Raw genomic sequence first — 19696 nt, 5'->3', positions numbered from 1 at the left:
TAGTATTTGCCTCCTTCATTAGATGAAGCCTAGACATCCCTTTTTTGACGATGTTCAAGCTTCTAGCAACCCTACCTGGGACTTTATGTATCAAAAAAATAGAAAAACAAAAAAAACATGAGTAAAAAAACTATCTATTTTTAAAAAATGCCTCATGTGTTGTACGCAAAAATAATCAAAAATAAAAAATGGCCCCAAAACAAAAACAGACGACCAACAGCAACAGGCGCGGCCGAAAAAAAAGAAAGCACGAAACAAGCATGGCCTAAACAAATAAAAGAAGCCCGCAAAACAGGGGCGACCCAAAAACAAAACATGTACAGCCAGCAACAGACGCGGTCCAAAACAACAAAAAAGAAAAATAGTTAGATGTGGCATTCTTAAAAAAACATCTAGATGTGAATTAGTCATTCTGACAGAAGAAACTGCATGGGCCTAATAGAGGAACTCGGCAAAAAAAAGTGATGGCAAAAATAAAATAAAATCACATATACATTCAAATTGTTTCTTCCTATATTTGAAAAGAGCAAAAGAAATTATAGTCACTCGAGCAAACGTAAGACTTTCTTGGCCCATAAAGTTCCACTACCTTTTATGTGCTTCACATACTTCCTTTTATTCCCATACGAAATCATGAGGAATATACATAAGCAAACAGCAAAATCATCAAACAACAGCACCCTTTGATAGTTACAAATACACAACTTTTAAACTTCTCAGGTCCACACTCAGCTCAGTGCTCTCCCGTCACTACTTGGAGATTGGAGCAGCTTTATTAGTTCAGGAAGAAAGCACACAAAAACAAAACCAGGGAGAACAAAATCATATATGATCTCTCTCAACTGATTTAGTTGTAGGCTTCTGGGTTGGCGATAAGGTAGGCCTCGGCGGCCTTGAAGATGGCCGTGACAGAATCCTTGGCCTTGGTAATCTCATCATTCACCTCTACGCCCGGTAGCAGCTTGTATGTCGATTCCACCTTCACCACGCTCCCGCCATTGGCTGCCGACTCCACCTTGATGTGCGACGTGGCCGTCTCGATCGCCGTGCCGATGCCACCACCCTCGATGAGGGTCGATTTGCACTCACACTTGTCCGCGTGAATGAACTCGAGCCTCTCCTTCATGAGGTTGAAGGGCATGGCTGCAAGATCAACTGTGTTTTATGCTTTGACCATGTGTATCAGGTTGCATGTGACATGAATTATATGTGATGCATACCTGAGGTGAAGTTGAACTACCTGACACTGCCGATGCCGCCTTCTCCCTCAACGGGGTGGGTGCTGGCAACGATCTGCGGCGCGAGCTTGGGGGCCAGGGTGTGCCAGTCCATGACGCCGGCACGGAAGAGGCGCGATGCAGCGACCGGCAACTCGATCTCGTGGGTCCAGCTGTTGGTGGAGGCCATTGCTGTGATGATCAAGCTAGTACAGCCGGTGCAAATGATGTGAGCTGTGAGTGTTCTATGAGTGTTGTAATGGGGCACTGCTGCTTGGTTTCTTGGAGAACAGAAGTGAGCGCTATAAATAGGGGACCGAAAGCGGGGTTGGTGAAGCTTGGCCGGATGGGTCTGGTGAGTGGAGACTGGTGAAGCCAGGGATCGAGCTTTTCCAAAATGGATGGCACCGTCGGTTATCATTGATGGGTCTGAAAGCTCATGCTTTTGTCAATCTTTAGTTAAAGTTGAAGAATGTGTTCTCTATCCAATTGGCACCACGGTCCGCGTGGGGAAATTGTTCTAGTGCTAATCAGGGAGTAGGTGATTAGCCACCTGCGTTACTAATTAGGAAATGCATGCTATCATGGAGTTGTACGTTGCACGTAAATCAGCTTGATGAGATGTTGGGTTGCATGCAGTTTGTAATCATATGTAGCTCGCGTCATGCACTAGCGTAACACGCGTTAACATATTGCTGGCCGCATGTAGGAGTACTAGCAAAACACACGTTATGTTAGAAAGTTAGGGATATTTGTGATTTAATTCTAGTAAATAAATAATGACATAAACAATTATTAGCATGCATAACTCTAGCATAGTAGACGAACCAAACATCATCGTCGCACATGTAGCAGCAAACATATTCAAATGGTAGATCGAAATACGTCGCATGTACTGATCGTTTGTAGATGAAGTAGCCATAGTTGCTGCAGGGGCAATGTTGTTGATGACAATGTTGGTGAAGAATGGTCGAAGCAGATGTTGGTGACGACGGTGCGCAACAGTGCCAGACCTTGGAGGTAGACGACATGTGCTGAAAATTTCAAGAAGTCACGCGAAGCACTTCCCAAAATCACAAGGGCGGGAGATTCAAGATCAAGATCACAAGGGCGGGAGGTTCTAGAGACCTACTCTCCCGCTCACAGGTGCACGTCGACGTAGACTATGGTGGCAGCCCACTTCCGAAATCGATTCTTTGTGTGTATTTGACAGTGGCCGATAAGATATATACATAGGAGAACGCACGTGTCTCGTGTCGCTATCATGATCCGGATCCAAATCGACTAGGTTTCCAACTCAAAAACTTACTACTCAAGAAACCAAAAAATGGCAAAAGGAAGTTGTGCTCCTGCAAAGTCATGGACCGAATTTCCGCAGACCATTTATGTTGCATGTCCACACCCGACAAGGTGATCATGCACATGTGGTGTTCTTTTTCTCTCGTTATTACCCATCACTTAGTAGAGTGGAGACACTAGTAGAAAACGGAGCTATATTACCGGTTCGTAGGGGCCTTTAGTCCGGTTCTGCAACCGGCACTAAAGTGTGGGGACTAAAGGTCCCCCCCCCCCCCCCTAGTCCCGGTTCAGCACGAACCGGCACTAAAGGGCCACCACGTGGCACGAGCCAGCGTTGGGGGCAGGGAGACCTTTAGTACCGATTTGTAACACCAACCGGTACTAAAAGGTTTAGGGTTTTGGGTTTTATTATTTATTTTTCCTTTAATTTTGTGTTTTGCATTTAATTTAGAGATTTTTTTCCATTTATTTTCCCTTTCATAAATTATATAATAACTCATCATCATCATCATCATATTAATATAAAAACGCTTGCATCATATTATCACCAACAACAACACTAGCTAATAATCATCATATATATAGTCATTACCACTATTTTAATCATCATTATCTAATCACCATCCAACACTAGCTTAAAGAAAAAACATTCACTTGTACAAAAAGCAAAGATATCATCGAGTTCAACATGGTCATGAGATTATAAGCATTCATAATTAAGACCACAAAATCAAATCACTTTGAGATTAAGTTCAAGACGAAGAACACGGACATGAGAGGACAAGTACTAAGAGCAGGAACTAGCTAATCACTCATGTTGCTGCTCTCTTAGGTAAAATAGCATAGAACATGTGTAGCCCTCCTGATTCATCATATTGGAGCATGCAGATGAACTTATCTCCTAATCGTGGGTTGCGCTTCTGATTGCTGCCCCCTAGTACTTCTCTGCGATCCTTCACAATTTTGCTCCAGTCTTCCACTATTAAGCATTCCTCGGTTTTAGAAATCCTGAATGCACTCATGTGCAATGTAGGATGTCTTGGCCGTAAGCTAAACGTTGACATGCGACCATTAGTCTCGATCCACTGAGGCACAACTATCATCGGGAGTCCATGTTGAAGAACATCGTATAGTAACTAGTAACATACTTAGCAATGAAGTTTAGCTTAAAAATAATGTATGCAAAATATGCACTAAGGACAAATTGTAAAAATCTTACCATCTTTCCAAAATAGATGTGGACCGTAGTTCAATATGAACAATATTGGTCGCATGTTTTGAGTACTAAAATTTTCAAGTCCAGGAAAATAATTTCTCATGACAGCATCAAGATCCTCAAGCCATGAAACATAACGACTTATCTCCTCGCAGTTTAGTTCAGCCCCGGGACAGTGGACGGTCCGGTCTACCAAGCGCCGGACATATTTGCTTGAATGCAAATAAGCTATCAATAAAAATTAGTTGTCAACTATTTTTGAAAATAAACAATATCAAAGACATAAACATGGTTAAGAAACTCACATAATGGTAGAACTGGAGGCATCTACACATCGATCCAGATGTCGATATTACCTTCAATATCATCTTCCGGACGAATATCGAAGGTGATAACCATATCAGGCTCAAATGCATAAGCCTTGCATAGTGCTTGCCAAGTTATGCATTCAAAATAGGTGTAGGTGTCTGCATTCTATAATTTTGCGTAGAAAGTATAACCATGCTCGGTCTTCAAGTAAACTCTCTTTACCTCCATAGTTTTCATAGGACTGAAACCTATCTTATCCAAGACAAAAATTCTTGTATGGCAGGGGATACGCTAGTAGAATAGTAAAACAATTAAAATTATAAGTTGAAGCATATGCTTAATTACGAAAAAAGATTTGTCATTGTGACTTACTGTATCCACTTCGAAGGTCTCGTCCAGCTTGATGCTGAAGCGCCTACCATCAACTAGGAAATTTCTATCGCACTGGCCACACTTGTCTTTGCAGTATTCGCACATAACGAAATCCTTTTCATCGTCAGGCATTTCCTATGTTCATATTTGAAACATTAATTGATAAACGCTTACTAGTTCTATTAATTCAACTAATTCAACTAGTTCTATTAATTCCTTTAGTACTGCTTGGAGCCATGACCCGATACTAAAGGGGTGCGCTAGCGCAGGTTCGGTGCGGCAAGTTTAGTTCCACCTCGCTATACCAACTTTCAACCTTTTCAGAGTTCATTTGTAGTGCTTTTCAATATTAGAGTCATTTAGCTCAAAAAATCAGTATATGCATGAAAAATAAAAAATGAAGGCAGAAAGAAAGTTGATGACGTGGCTTTGAATGGTGCATACTAAACGCACAAAAAGTTTGGAGTTGTAATAAGTTTAAAAAAAATAAAGTGTCTTTGTAACAGATGAGTTTTTGTTCGAAACCGTAATACTTCGAAAGAGATTGTCCAATTTGTACACGAAGTGCATCCAGTTTTTGACGTAACCCTCTCAACCTTTTTGCACATGTTATGTGGGTGAAATGATGATGCCATGCCAACTTTCAACCTTTTCAGAGTTTATTTGTAGTGTTTTTCAATACCAGGGTCATTTAGCTCAAAAAAATCAGTATATGCATGAAAATAGAAAATAAAGGCAGAATGGGTTGAAGTTCATGACGTGGCTTTGAATGGTGCATACTAACGCACAAAAATTCTGGAGTTGTAATAAGTTTAAAACATTAAATGCCTTTGTAACAGACGAGTTTTCGTCCGAAACCCTGATACTTCGAAAGAGATTGTCCAGTTTGTACACGAAGTGCATCCAGTTTTTGCCGTAACCCTCTCAACTTTTTTGCACATGCTATGTGGGTGAAATGATGATACCATGCCAACTTTCAACCTTTTTAGAGTTCATTTGTAGTGCTTTTCAATTTCAGGGTCATTTAGCTAAAAAATCAGTATATGCATGAAAAATAGAAAATGAAGGCAGAAAGGGTTGAAAGTTGATGACGTGGCTTTGAATGGTGCATACTGAACGCACAAAAATTCTAGAGTTGTAATAAATTTAAAAAATGAAATGCCTTTGTAACAGATGAGTTTTCGTCTGAAACCCTGATACTTCGGAAGAGATTGTCCAGTATGTACATGAAGTGCATCCAGTTTTTGCCGTAACCCTCGAAATTGTGTGTGTGTGCAAGTCAAAGATATAAGGCGACTGGCCTACCGGAACGTTAGAGGGAACATGTCAAGTTTGTGTGTGGCAGGGAGACATGACTAGAGCGCTCGATGTATCGGTGTGTGTGGGAGGGAGGGGGTGGGGAGGGGTAGGCAGAGGCCTAACTATAGAGGTAGAACGACTCGTATAGGTGTTGAGAGGGAGAGACCCAGCTATGTCTTGAGGGAGATCGGTCGACATCCATACATAACTGAAGGACGGGAAATCTGATGGGACAGAGAGAGAGAGAGAGAGGAGAGAGAGAGGGAGGGAGAGGGGTAGAGTGCTAGATGGGTGATGGAGTTGCTTCTTAGAGATGGTGGGAGAGGCCTACTAGACAAACTGAGGGTGGAACTGCAATGTTATCAATAAGAGTGGGGATGTGTTTCTGTGTGTGCCTGTGCGTGATAGATCTGTCGGGACACATCCATGGATGATGAAGGGGAACCATGTGTTTGGTAAGCAAACCTAACTAGATCGGTAGATCAATTGTTGTTTGTCGGAGGAAGGGAGAGACACAACTAATGAGGTAGATCGATCGATGTGTGGGTAAAAATGAGTTATAAGGACCTAGCTAGCTATATGTATAGCGAGAGATCGGTCGGTGTATGTCCATTTGTTAGAGGCAAATAAGGCCCAGCGAGACAGATAGGCAGAGAGAATGGAGCTAGGAGGTGGTGCGAGAGGCCCAACTACTAGCTAGATAGGGGGAGGAGTGTGCGGTTGTGAGATCGATGAAAAGAGGGGCGAGAGTTTACACGTGTGTCTGACCATATGAGAGACACGAGGCAAGGACACATAAAGGAGGAGATTGAAGGTGTGTGTGTATGTTGTAGGCAGGCATCGCTGGAGAGGTTTATCGATCGGTGTGTGTCGGAAAGGAGTTGTGGAGACTCTGGGAGAACGACCTAAAGAAAAAATGAATGTCTCCGGTGGATAGAATGCCGAGGGAGGGGGAGGGCGAGGAGGGCGTGTGCATGCACGAGAGAAAGTTAGTGGTAGCTACAAAGGTTAGAGGATTGTGTGGGTGTACGAGACTAACAAAGATCATAATTTGATATGAAAGTGGATTCATATATTTGAATAGGAGATCATAGTGTTTTAAACATTGCATGCATGAATATAGTGGTGATACACGTGTTGTGCACATGTTATACCATAATGTGATAATGCATGGCGTTTGCAACTCACAGCTAAATGCCGAACAATCTAACCATACTATACATCAAACAATCTCACATGTTATTTGAATTTGTGATAATGTGTGGCATTTGCAGCTTACAACTAAATATCGAACAATCTAAACAGTACTATATATCGAACATTCTCACATTTTATTTGAATTTGTGGTAATGTGTGGTGTTTGCAACTCACATCTAAATACTTGTAGGCGTAGGGGGCGGGGCACCACACATAATGTGATAAACACATTATACATATGTGACATGGTTTAGATTATGAAGATCTAGCTAGAGCTAGAAATGTAATGTGATTTGAAATCAAAATAAAGTGGATTCAAAATATCTAGTTCGAGTTCATATAGTACACATAGTTCACATGTAACTCGAGACTAATCATGTTGTGTGCTGTGAAGATAATACACAAACGATGGTTTAACTTGACAATAATGATGATTGTAGATTTTATTAAAACAGAGAAACGAATTCAAATGCTTTGACTTCACAACAATCATTACTGTAGATCTTACTCAAATAGAGAAACAAATTCAAATTTAGTTCATATTGAAGCGGTAGTATATACGTTTGGAATGCACTAAAATGTTCATTTGAGTAGTAGGTTGCATGCATTATACACGTAGCAAAATATTTTAATTGAACATAACATGAATTCAAAGTTTTGAATGACATTTGTAGTGCGCATTGATTTGGTATAGTACACGTTAGGCTTGTCCGGAAATTTCAACCCGCGCCTTGTTAGCCCAAAATATTTAAGATATATCTTTGTCTCGTTGTGCTCCTACAACTCTCTCCATCTCAACCCGCGCCTTGCTATTCCGAAATTACAACACGCGCGAAAACTCCCACCTCCTGTGAAATCCCGACACGTGAAATACCCGTGGTACCCCTGAACCGAAAGAACCGCCTCAAATTAGTGGGGGTACTTCTGTAACTTATCCCACATTTCGGACAAGCGCGTCTCTAAGCCATGGTTCCCCACTGCCATCCCATCTGCCCACCCATTCGTGCACCGAGGCTGCGAAAACCCGCGACGAAACCCCACACCCTGCTCCGTCCGCCACCCAGTCGGAGCCTCTTCCCCGACGATGTCATCCACAGCAATACCTCGATGTCCCTCATCCACCGTACCGGATGAGGATCCGTCGTTGATCTCATCGTCCCACCGGTTCAGCCACCCTGTCCTCCACCTCCAAGGAGCTTCCCTGACGTTCCCCTCGTCTTTCCCGCCACCTCCATTCCCTCACCGCCATCTTTACCTGCACCACCCGAAGAGCATCATCATCACCGTTTCCTCGGATGAAGTTGCGGCCTAATCGGCGCCACCAAAGAGGTTGTACAATAATCACCGCATTTTCTTCTTGATTCGATCTCACGGTGCTGCCGGCGCTCGGTCCCGAGCCGACACGGCGCGGCTCCATCCAAGGCGGTGTCACCGGCCACTTCCTCCACGGCGTCGCTCCCTCGGCGGCGACGTCCACATCAGTAGGAGTTGTTGCTGCTTTAGCTCTCGCTCGCGCTGCTGCTCTGCTCTTGCTCTCGGTCTCCTGCCTGGTCTGCTCTTGCTTGCGCTTCTACTCTCGCTCTTGCTCTTGCTTGCGATGCTGCTCCGATTTAGCTACACTTCAGTCGACTGAATCGACTTTTGGGTCAGTCGATTTTCAGGGGGTGGGGGGGTCGCCGGGGTGAAGGAAGAACCAGCCACAGCGGGGAGGGGGTTTGCCGGAGAGGTACCCCACTATCTATCTTAGGGTTCAGGGTGGGGCGATGGTCGCCGGTGGTGGCGGGGCATTCGCGGGGCCGTGGCATGCGGATCGCCGGAGAAAAAGCTCGGCACAGGGGGGCTAGAGGGATGGCCGGGGCGGCAGCGAACCGGCGGTGGGGAGTGTTTTCGGGGCGGGCGGGGCGGCGCACCGCCGGCCGCGGCGGGGGGCTGCTGTTTGGCCGGTGGTGGCTGGTGGCTCAGGGGGGTGGAGATTGAAGATGAACCGCAGGCGCTTGATTTCGTATCCAACGGCTGCAAAATCGACTGATCAGAGATGAAAAAGCCAGTCGACCGACGTGTAGCCTCACCTTGCTAGTGCGTTCAGTTTCGACAGCAAAATTCAGTTTCGACAGTTAAGTTCAGTTTTGACAGTTAAGTTCAGTTTCGACGGTTAGATTCAGTTTCGACAGTTAAGTTCAGAGATGAGCGGCTGATGTATTTTACATCTAGCACTTTGTGGTTATGTATTCTACGTCATGTATTAGAGATGCTATTAGAATTCCACTCAGGTTAACGTTGTTCGTTGTCTCTCTTGTCCTACTTCAGCCTCGACGTCGTACAACTCACCGGAGCTGCTCTAACGATGAAACCCTCCATCACAGCGGAGCAGTACCTCAGGCTCCATCACTAGATGCCTAAGATCTTCTTCCCCTCCTCCGACAGCAAAGTCAGCCGGAGCATCCTCACCGACCAACCCAATCACGCTGAGATCGACATGGCTTCGCCAAAGAGGTTGTACACTTGTTGCATCTCTTTTTTACTCTACATGTTATATATATTGTCCACTGAGCACACGGATTTGTTCCTTTAGTTTCTCCTTGAAAGAAAAAACATAGGAATTTTAATTTTCACTTGTCCTCCTTTTCAAAATCCTATTCATGAAGCACAAGACTAAGGATAGTAGCATAATAGCATTATAACCATACATTTTCTTGTGGTTTGACTTAATCTCACCATGCTTCTTTGCATCCTGTGATCTTCCAATTGTTGTGAATCAAACACCCAGATTGGCAGAAATCCTGTGTTTTTAAATTCTCTATTTTGCACGTGCATTCCTATCATATTCCTGTCTATTTCCTATCCCTGCATTGTTGGAATCCTCCAATTCAAACGAGCCCTTACAGAATTACTTCTCTTACAGATAGTTGTCAAAGAAAACCTTGTGTGGTTTGTCCCGCTCCTGCTGCGCCGTCGTCCACCCCAGCTCAGCTGCTCCAACGATAGAAGGGTCCAGCACAGCAGGGATCCGGCCTCCAGACTGTCTTTCGCCGCCTCAGATCTTCTTCCCCGCCACTGGCAACCATGAAAACTGCATTACCATCATCAACCAAGCAGATGACCTCGAGGACTACACGGGTCCGCAAGAGAGGTCGCACTTAAGGATGGCAATTTTACCCATGGACATGGATATCCATGGATATCCGACCCGAATGGATAGGGTTTGGATATGCCTTTGTGTCCATGGCTGGCGCCCAAACTGCTTGTGGGTAGGGCATGGATATAATCTTATACCCATGGATATACCCAAACCCGACCCGGTAGTATGACTTAATGAGAAAAAATCTGCTATCCCAACCCCACAGTCACATGTCCACTGCAATTTTACACTTCATTATCTAAAACATGCAAAATATATTACACAATCCCCGTTGTAACTTTTATTAGTTGACATTCAATCCCCTCCGTTACATACTCCAACGCTCCTTCCCTTATTTTTATCTCCTTGTTAAATGAATCATCATTCTCATCTGTTAGAAAAATATTAAATGATCTTAGGTTGTTAGAGGACGTTGATTTACCATAAGTGAAGCCAAGCTTGCTACTAGGTGAAGAATGAAAGATCTTATGTTAACATTGTGTTATGTCTTATTTGTAAGTCTCAAGAGCACCCAATGGATATCCAGTGGGTATGGATATCCATCGGGTTTGGACATGGACACAATTTTCCACCCGTGGGTTTTTCATGGGCGGGTAAAGACTGTCTTCATGGATATGGATATGGATTTGATATTGTTCAACCCGATCCAAACCCGACCCATTGCCATCCTTAGTCGCACTCTTTCGTGTCTGCTTACGTTATGCATCGCTTAATATTACATGCTACTTTATTGTCCTGTTCACCGATTAGACTCTGAGTCAGCTCCAAAATAATGGTCAAACTTGAGTTTTTAAATGGTTGTGGGGTACTTATCGGGGCCGCTATCAATAGTATCTATCTACTATCTGGTTAATCTCCTGTGTCTACTATGAGTTTCAGGTTGTGTGGGAAACAAACAGTAAAGAAGCCATTATCTGTATTTTTTAACTGAAGCCATTATCTGCCTACTATTATTGGTTTTGGGTCTATCCACAGGTTGCTACCATCACTCTGGATTTCTGCATGCACTCCTTACATAATCTCACTATGTTTTATTCCTATGCATGACAGTTATTGTAAACAATGGAACTGAACATGTAGAGCAAAAGAGATGAGCCTTACGTGGCAATAAAATTTCATGCAGACGTCGCTCCATGGTAGGCGCAAAGGCAGCCCCCCCTCCACGCATTTCGGATTGTAATCGAGAGGAAGATATCTGTTCTGAGGGGGATTCAGAAGGATAAGACAACTCCTATTTACCCCCTGAGGTCTTCGCTCTAACTTGGCATGCTGATGTTGGTTATATCATGCATATGGTGTCTTGCATTGCTTACTTTATACATCAAATATGTCATCTGCTTAGTTTAGACATTCTTTGTGCGAATGCCATCTGTTTAGTTTATTCATCATTTATGTGAATTATGCAACGCCATCTTGTTTAGCCAGGCATCATATATGTGAATTTTGCAATGCCGTCCTTCTTAGCCAGTCATCTTATATGTAAATTATATCAGGGCATCCTTTTTTTTGTTACATATTACATTTGTCAACAATGTTAGTACATTCAAATGCTCTTCGTGTGCATCAACCATTTGACACAGTGATGGCAAATTCTGGAGTGAAAACAAGGTCTTCAGAGCAGACTATGCTATCTGACGAAGCGCATATCTCGCTAGTTACGGATAGCTCCTCAGAGGAGGATTCAGAGACAGATGACCAGTCCTATCCCCAACCCCCGAGGTGTATGCTCTAACTTGGCAGGGTTATGTTGCTCATATCGTGCGTATGGTGTCTCGCATTGCTATGTCATTTGATTAGTTTAGATATGCTTTGTGTGAATGCCACCTGTTCAGTGTCTAATTACCATATATGTGAATTATGCATTGCCATCTTGTTGCAAGACATTATATATGTGAATTATACAATGCTATCTTGTTGCAAAGGCATTATATATGTGAATTATGCAATGCCATGTTGTTTAGCCAATCATCATGTATGTGAATTATATGATGCTATCATTTTTTTGTATTACGTGTTCCATTTGTCGACAGCGTTTGTATATTCAACTACTCTTCCTGTGCATCAGCCATTTGAAGCGGTGATGAAAGTATCTGGAGTGAAAACAAGGTATTCAAAGCAGACAATGCTACTTGCTGAAGCAGACATCTTGCTGGTTACAGAGAGCTCCTCGGAGGAGGATTCAGAGACTAATGATCAGTCCTATTCCCCTCTAAGGTCTATGCTCAAACTTGGCATGGTTATATTACCCATGTCATGCATGTTGTCTTGCATTGCTTAGTTTTTACATCATATATGGATTTCCATCTGCTTACTTGCTTACTATATAAATCATATATTTGAATTATATCATGCCATCATGTTTACATAGTACATACACATCATCTATCTGAATTATGGCATGGCCACCCATTTAATAAAGACAACATATAGTTATATCATCTCATCCTGTTTAGTGTTTACAGTCATCATATTTTGAATTATGGCATTCTATCCATGAATGTATGTGAATTATGACATGCCAACCTATTTAATAAACACATTATATAGTTATGGCATGTCATCCTGTTTACATAGTCTCACATTTTGAACTATGTCTTTCCATCTTTTTTAGTTAGCCATCATAATGTGAAATTGCGTCATGCTATCCTGTTTAGTTAGCCATCATATATGTGAAATTGTGTCATACTATCCTGTTTGGTTAGACAACATAAATATGAATTATTTCATGCCCTCTTTTATTCCCCACTATCCATTGCACCTGTCTATCATACAATGTCTATACTTTCAATTACTTTTCTTGTTTATCAGCCATTTGAATTGGAGAGCGTGATGGCAATATCTAAGGGAGTAACAACACGGTATTCAGAAAAGATAGTGGTACCAGTTGATGCAGATAGAACCACGGTTGTACTTGCCCAAGGACCAGATCCACCACACATAACCTAGACTCTCGCAGATTGTACCCCTACCCAGTTGGACAGAGAACCAGCTACACCCCTTCTAACCCTAACCCCGGCAGATAGTAACCCAGTTCCAGTTGACACGGCACCGTCTCCACCACAGAGCACCCAAACACGAGCAGTTAGTAAGGGAACTGCAGTGCCCAAAGCACGAGGACCACCACTCCAAATCCCAACTCAACGCTTAAAGGAGAAGAAGATTTGTTCTCAGGTCAGGTTCTGTAGCTATGGTTCATACTCCTTTGCTCTTGCATTACTGTATATACTCATACCAACTATTTTCAAATTTGAAGGATGGAATTGAATCTCCAATGACGCAACAGGTATGTTTTAAACCTGCTTCTTTAACTGGTTTGCTGTTGTAACCTGCTCTATGTTGATTTCAGTTTCAATTGAATAAACAGTTATGTTCTCATGTCATGCACATTACAACTGTTGTTATTGCTCTATAGTTACCCACACTTATATTCTGTCTATTCTGCTTTGTCTTGAACAAATATTATTTGAACTGTGTCTCTATCTTGATTTGGCAACAAAAACTAGAATGATATAGACCATAAAGTGACCATGGTACATAGATATATGTTTGTTTCATGATGTTATCCTGTCCACTTTACTACTGAACTCATTTACCAAAATGAGTTTCATATATAACATGGTAAACATGTGATGTGTCTGCTTGCTTCTCTTTTAGAATACGGACAAAATATTGGAGAACAGTACCGCATTATCCAATGGTAAAGGAAGTAATGCAAATAAGGTTCAAGATAGTGAGACATCCCTGTTGGTCTCCAAGAAAGCTGATAAAAACTATCTTGACGACAGTGAGGGAACCCAAAATTCATGTCTTGATGTAGTGTTCGAGTTACTGGCCACTACTGCTAGCACAAGCTCTTCAAACTCGCTGCCTGAATCAGTTCGTCTTCTTGAGTCTCAACTTCAAGTTGAAAGACATCGATCAGATGTGCTGTGACAGGAAGGACTGAGGAAGTCCCTGCAAAATTCAGATGCATATTTTCTGGTGCAATAGCAAGCGCTGGAGGATTTAAGCGCCAAACAAGAGAAAGTTAATAAGCTTGTTAAGCATCTTGCCATCATTATGGGTACCCAGGATATTGTTTCTTGAGATCTTCTGAAGTGGTTTTAGTTCTGGATTTGTTTTGCTGCGGCGTTTATTTGCGCTGGTCGCCAACTTTGACAACCAGTGCATATGATATGCTGCTTTGTTCCCTATATTTGCACTGGTGGCAAACTTTGATGCCCAGTGGATGTAATATGTGTAATAGCCGTGATAACCTAGCATTAGTTGATTGCTTATTTATTTCCTTTTTGTCTTGTTTATTTGTTTGCTTGTAGTCATTGTAGTTCTTTTTCCGCGGTTTGCTAGTGGATGCCATAACCTATTTTTTAAAACTAGGCCACAATAACCATGGGCTAATATTTACTGTAGTGACACTGAGCCTCCTACTGGCCGTAGAAACAGTGGGTCTTCTATGGGCCGTAGATACAATGGGCCTTCTGCGGGCCGTATCATCAATGGGCCTTATACGGGTTGTATGATCGATTCGCCAAACATGGGCCAAACAGACCGCATTATGGCCGTAAACGGGCTAGAGTTGGAATAGCCCGTTCATGGGCCGACCATAACGGGCCATCGTTAATAGGTCGTATTTGATGACGCTATGAAAATGGACCAACGTATTAACGAACCACAAACGGGCCGACTGTAACCACAGGCTGAATTTGGCCCACAAGTAGAAAATGACAGTAACGGGCCGTAAGTAAACGAATGCTGGAAATGAGCCCAAGAATAAATGGTCTCTAAGAAGGCCGAAAGATAACATGGGCTGGAAATGGCCCAATGGAATAATGGGCCGTTAATGGGTATAAAGTGATACACTGTTCATTACGGGCCAGTTTCACCATGGGCCGTTAATGGGTGTAAAGTGATACGCTGTTCATTACGGGCCAGTTTCAGCACGGGCCGTTAATAGGCCAAGAGTTACATAGGTCCTCATATGGGCCGAAAGACGTCATGGGCCATACATGCTCCAGAAGTGAAAACGGGCTGGAATCATATTGGATGGCCCAGATGACGCTACTGGGCCTAATTCGGATAGGGCGTAACGGGCCTTGGGTTAGCGGGCTATAAATGGGCTATATGCGAACAGGCCGTTAACTGGCTTTCCATGGGCCGGCCCGCCACCTTTTGACCAAGTCAAACGGGCCGGCCTTTTCAAAGGAATGGGCCTCTGTTGGGCCGTGCCACGTGTCGACGTATCATAGGCGCCTTCCGTCCAATGAGTGGATGACATCTGTCCCAACAATGAGCTGACACGTGTTTCCTCCAGCCAATGATGATTTTACACATGGAAAATCCCCATTGGTCGGGGCTGTTAACGGGTTATCGGATCCAAAACCTGACCCGATGGCTCAACAGCGTTCCGTTACGGTGGATGCCACGTGTCGGTCACCCTTGACGAAAGCACTTTTGTGACGCGCGATTTATCGTCATGGAAGTGGACACTTCCGTGATGATAATTTTGATAATGTCATGGAACACTTCTACGACAGCACAGGTATGACTATCTTGATTCTGTCATAAAATTGTCATGGATGTACATGCATGACAAAAAACGCAACCTACTGTGACAAACATGTATCATCACGGAAGTGTATTTTTTTGTAGTGTGATGAAGCTTCTTGGGAAGACGCGTCATTCATGAAGAAAATGTTCCCGGCTTTCTTCAAGAGCACACCATCGACAAGTGGTTCAACCGATCGACTCCTTGAGGACAAGTTCGTTTTCGCCCGGGGGTATTTTCAGTTATCGGACGGCTCTAGCGCAAGACGGTTTAGCGCATCGTACCGCTCGGGGAGCTCGCCTACTCCACCAACCGTTACCGTTTACTGTACCATTCCACTTGTCGTATTGTGTTGTTTTATCCATTTGCCAGCTGCAGCTATAAAGCTAGCAACTGCCCTCTATAATCGCCATCGAATTATGCTAAGAATATTTCCCTGATACAATCATACTTCTTATATCAATACGAACCCTAGTTTTGCTCCTACTTTCCCCTTTCCCCCACAAAGTCTCATTGGCACATCTCATCATTTAGTTCCAAAACATTGTTTATATACCGGTGCTTAGTGGAGACTGTGAAGTTGAACTTCCACTTAGAATTTTATGCTACACTAGATCACAACTTGAATAGTGGACTATGCCTTGAACTATAAGTTTTCTCTGAGACTAGTTTCACACAAATTCTTGACCGATACTGGGCTGCCGCAAGGCTTCCCCGCGGGTGGAGCGTATACGTCATACTCCAGGGCCTTTCATGAATTTATTAGAGAACACCCAATTCTCATAGACTGCAACATTAACAGTCAAATTCATATAGGTGTGTTCCTCAGGAGATGCTCTGCAGGACAACATCTCTGCTTACTCAAATAAGCCACTTGGAACACATTAAGATAAATATCAACCTTCCATGCAGATCAGGAGAGTATTGGATCTTCATAGAGTGGGATAGTTAAAATAGGGATACTCTCCTCTCAGCTGACCAACAGCTTGTCTCCCACTTCTACTTCACGGGATCTCCGATCACATAGAGTGGGTTACCACTATGCACAACTCATGCGGTGGGTCTCAAACCCATCTCCATCAATGCATTATCTATCACATTACGTGATAGACCCTTTGTGAAGGGATCTGCCAAGTTTTTCGACGTTTGGATATAATCCAACGCAATAACTTCGGAGTTCCTCAGTTTTCTAATAGATTTTAGTCTCCTCTTCACATGCCTTGAGGACTTCATATTGTTCTTAGAACTGTTTATCTTGACGATCACAGTTTGATTATCACAGTTCATCAGGATAGGTTTTCAACCATAGGTAAGTCCATCAATAGCTCACGAAGCCACTCTGCTTCAACAGTGGCAGTATCTAATGTTGTGAGTTCTGCTTCCATAGTTGACCTCGTTAAGATGGTCTGCTTGCAAGACTTCCAGGAAACAGCGCCACCACCAAGTGTAAAAACATAACCATTTGTGGTCTTAATCTCATCAGCATCAGATATCCAGTTCGAGTCACTATAACCCTTCAGTACCCTTGGATACCCGGTGTAGTGAATCCCATAGCTCGTCGTGCCTTCCAAGTAGCGTATAACTCTCTCAAGCGCACGCCAATGATCATTTCCCGGTTTTGACACAAACCGACTCAGCTTGCTCACAGCAAAAGAGATGTCAGGCCTCGTGGCACTCGCCAAATACATAAGCGAGCCAATAATCTGAGAATACCTCAGTTGATCTCTAGCAACCCGTCAATTCTTTCGAAGCAACACACTAGCATCATATGGAGTTGGAGAAGGCGTGCAGCCGCTATACCCAAAATGACTCAAGATCTTTTCCACATAATGAGATTGAAGCAGTGTGATCCCACCATGCTCATCTCTTAACAGCTTGATGTTTAAGATAACATCAACTACTCCTAGATCCTTCATCTCAAAGCAACGAGATAAGAAATCCTTAACCTCCTTGATTAAATCAAGTTTGGTTCCAAAGATCAGTATGTCGTCGACATACAGACAAAGGATAACTCCTTCGCCCCCATCATGGCGATAGTACACACACTTGTCACCATCGTTTACTACAAAGCCAACAGCAGTTAATGTTCTTTCGAACTTCTCATGCCACTCTTTAGGAGCTTGTTTAAGGCCATATAAAGACTTTAATAACTTGCACACCTTTCCTTCCTAGCCAGGTACTACAAAACCATCTGGCTGATCCATGTAAATTTCTTCCTCCAACTCTCCATTGAGGAAAGTCGTCTTAACGTCCATTTGATGAACGAGAAGACCATGTGAGGCAGACAGTGGCAGTATTACCCAAATTACTGCCTGACATGAATTATATGTGATGCATACCTGAGGTGAAGTTGAACTGCCTGACACTGCCGATGCCGCCTTCTCCCTCAACGGGGTGGGCGCTGGCAACAATCTGCGGCGCGAGCTTGGGGGCCAGGGTGTGCCAGTCCATGACGCCGGCACGGAAGAGGCGCGGTGCAGCAACCGGCGACTCGATCTCATGGGTCCAGCAGTTGGTGGAGGCCATTGCTGTGATGATCAAACTAGTACAGCCGGTGCAAATGATGTGAGCTGTGAGTGTTCTGTGAGTGTTGTAATGGCGCACTGCTGCTTGGTTTCTTGGAGAACAGAAGTGAGCGCTATAAATAGGGGACCGAAAGCGGGGTTGGTGAAGCTTGGCCGGATGGGTCTGGTGAGTGGAGACTGGTGAAGCCAGGGATCGAGCTTTTCCAAAATGGATGGCACCGTCGGTTATCATTGATGGGTCTGAAAGCTCGTGCTTTTGTCAATCTTTAGTTAAAGTTGAAGAATGTGTTCTCTATCCAATTGGCACCACGGTCCGCGTGGGGAAATTGTTCTAGTGCTAATCAGGGAGTAGGTGATTAGCCACCTGCGTTACTAATTAGGAAATGCATGCTATCATGGAGTTGTACGTTGCACGTAAATCAGCTTGATGAGATGTTGGGTTGCATGCAGTTTGTAATCATATGTAGCTCGCGTCATGCACTAGCGTAACACGCGTTAATATATTGCAGGCCGCATGTAGGAGTACTAGCAAAACACACGTTATGTTGGAAAGTTAGGGAATTTCGCGATTAGTTCTAGTAAATAAATCATGACGTAAACAATTATTAGCATGCATAGCTCTAGCATAGTAGACGAACCAAACATCATTGTCGCACATGTAGCAGCAAACATATTTAAATGGTAGATCGAAATACGTCGCATGTACTGACCGTTTGTAGATGAAGTAGCCATAGTTGATGCAAGGGCGATGTTGTTGATGACAATGTTGGTGAAGAATGGTCGAAGCAGATGTTGGTGACGACGGTGCACAACAGCGCCAGACCTTGGAGGTAGACTACATGTGCTGAAAATTCCAAGAAGTCGCGCGAAGCACTTCCCAAAATCACAAGGGCGGGAGGTTCAAGATCAAGATCAGAAGGGCCGGAGGTTCCAGAGACCTACTCTCCCGCTCACAGGTGCACGTCGACGTAGACTACGATGGCAGCCCAAACTTCCGAAATCGATTCTTTGTGTGTATTTGACGGTGGCCGATAAGATATATACATAGGGGAACGCAGTGTCTCGTGTCACGATCATGATCCGGATCCAAATCGACTAGGTTTCCAACTCGAAAACTTACTACTCAAGAAACCAAAAAGCACTTTTGCTTCGGTAGACCCCCTTAAACGCATTGACGGCTAAGATCTCTCTATACGCGATCATAATAAAGGGTAGGAGGGTCCTTTCATCCGCGCTCATACGTGACCTGCGTACATATACTCGCCCCCTTTTTTTCATATGCGGCGTCTTTTTTCCCGCGTCACCGTCAGCTGTTTTTCACTTTCTTTTCAAAAGAAAAGAAAAGTGCAAGTAACATGACTTGAACTCAAGACCTCTTGGTCTAAGGATGACCACACTAACCAACTAGGACATCCTAATGCTTGTAAATGTTAACTTCTTTTCTTTTTTTCTGCTACTTCAGTTCGTGGCTGGGCCGACATATTGTTGAATATATCATTTCTTCATTATTTCTTTTTCGTTATTTCTATTTGTATTTTTCTATTTTTGTGTTTCCTTTTCGGAAAAGGCTCACGCTTA

General features: G+C 43.4%; 1 protein-coding gene across 1 annotated transcript; it reads right to left on the bottom strand.

The window, feature by feature from the left end:
- Window positions 1-601: 601 nt before the first annotated feature.
- LOC119335928 (pathogenesis-related protein 1-like) lies at window positions 602-18142 on the bottom strand. The gene is made up of 2 exons (XM_037607971.1): window positions 17933-18142; window positions 602-1143 (listed from the first exon to the last, which is right to left on the bottom strand). The coding sequence occupies exons 1-2, from the start codon at window positions 18117-18119 to the stop codon at window positions 848-850; spliced, it is 483 nt and encodes a 160-aa protein (XP_037463868.1). The 5' UTR covers window positions 18120-18142; the 3' UTR covers window positions 602-847.
- Window positions 18143-19696: the final 1554 nt, after the last annotated feature.

This window comes from Triticum dicoccoides, chromosome 7B, assembly GCF_002162155.2.
Source record: "Triticum dicoccoides isolate Atlit2015 ecotype Zavitan chromosome 7B, WEW_v2.0, whole genome shotgun sequence".
Taxonomy (NCBI): domain Eukaryota; kingdom Viridiplantae; phylum Streptophyta; class Magnoliopsida; order Poales; family Poaceae; genus Triticum; species Triticum dicoccoides.
Note: the sequence above shows the minus strand (reverse complement) of the source record. Positions and strands in the feature narration are given on the sequence as shown.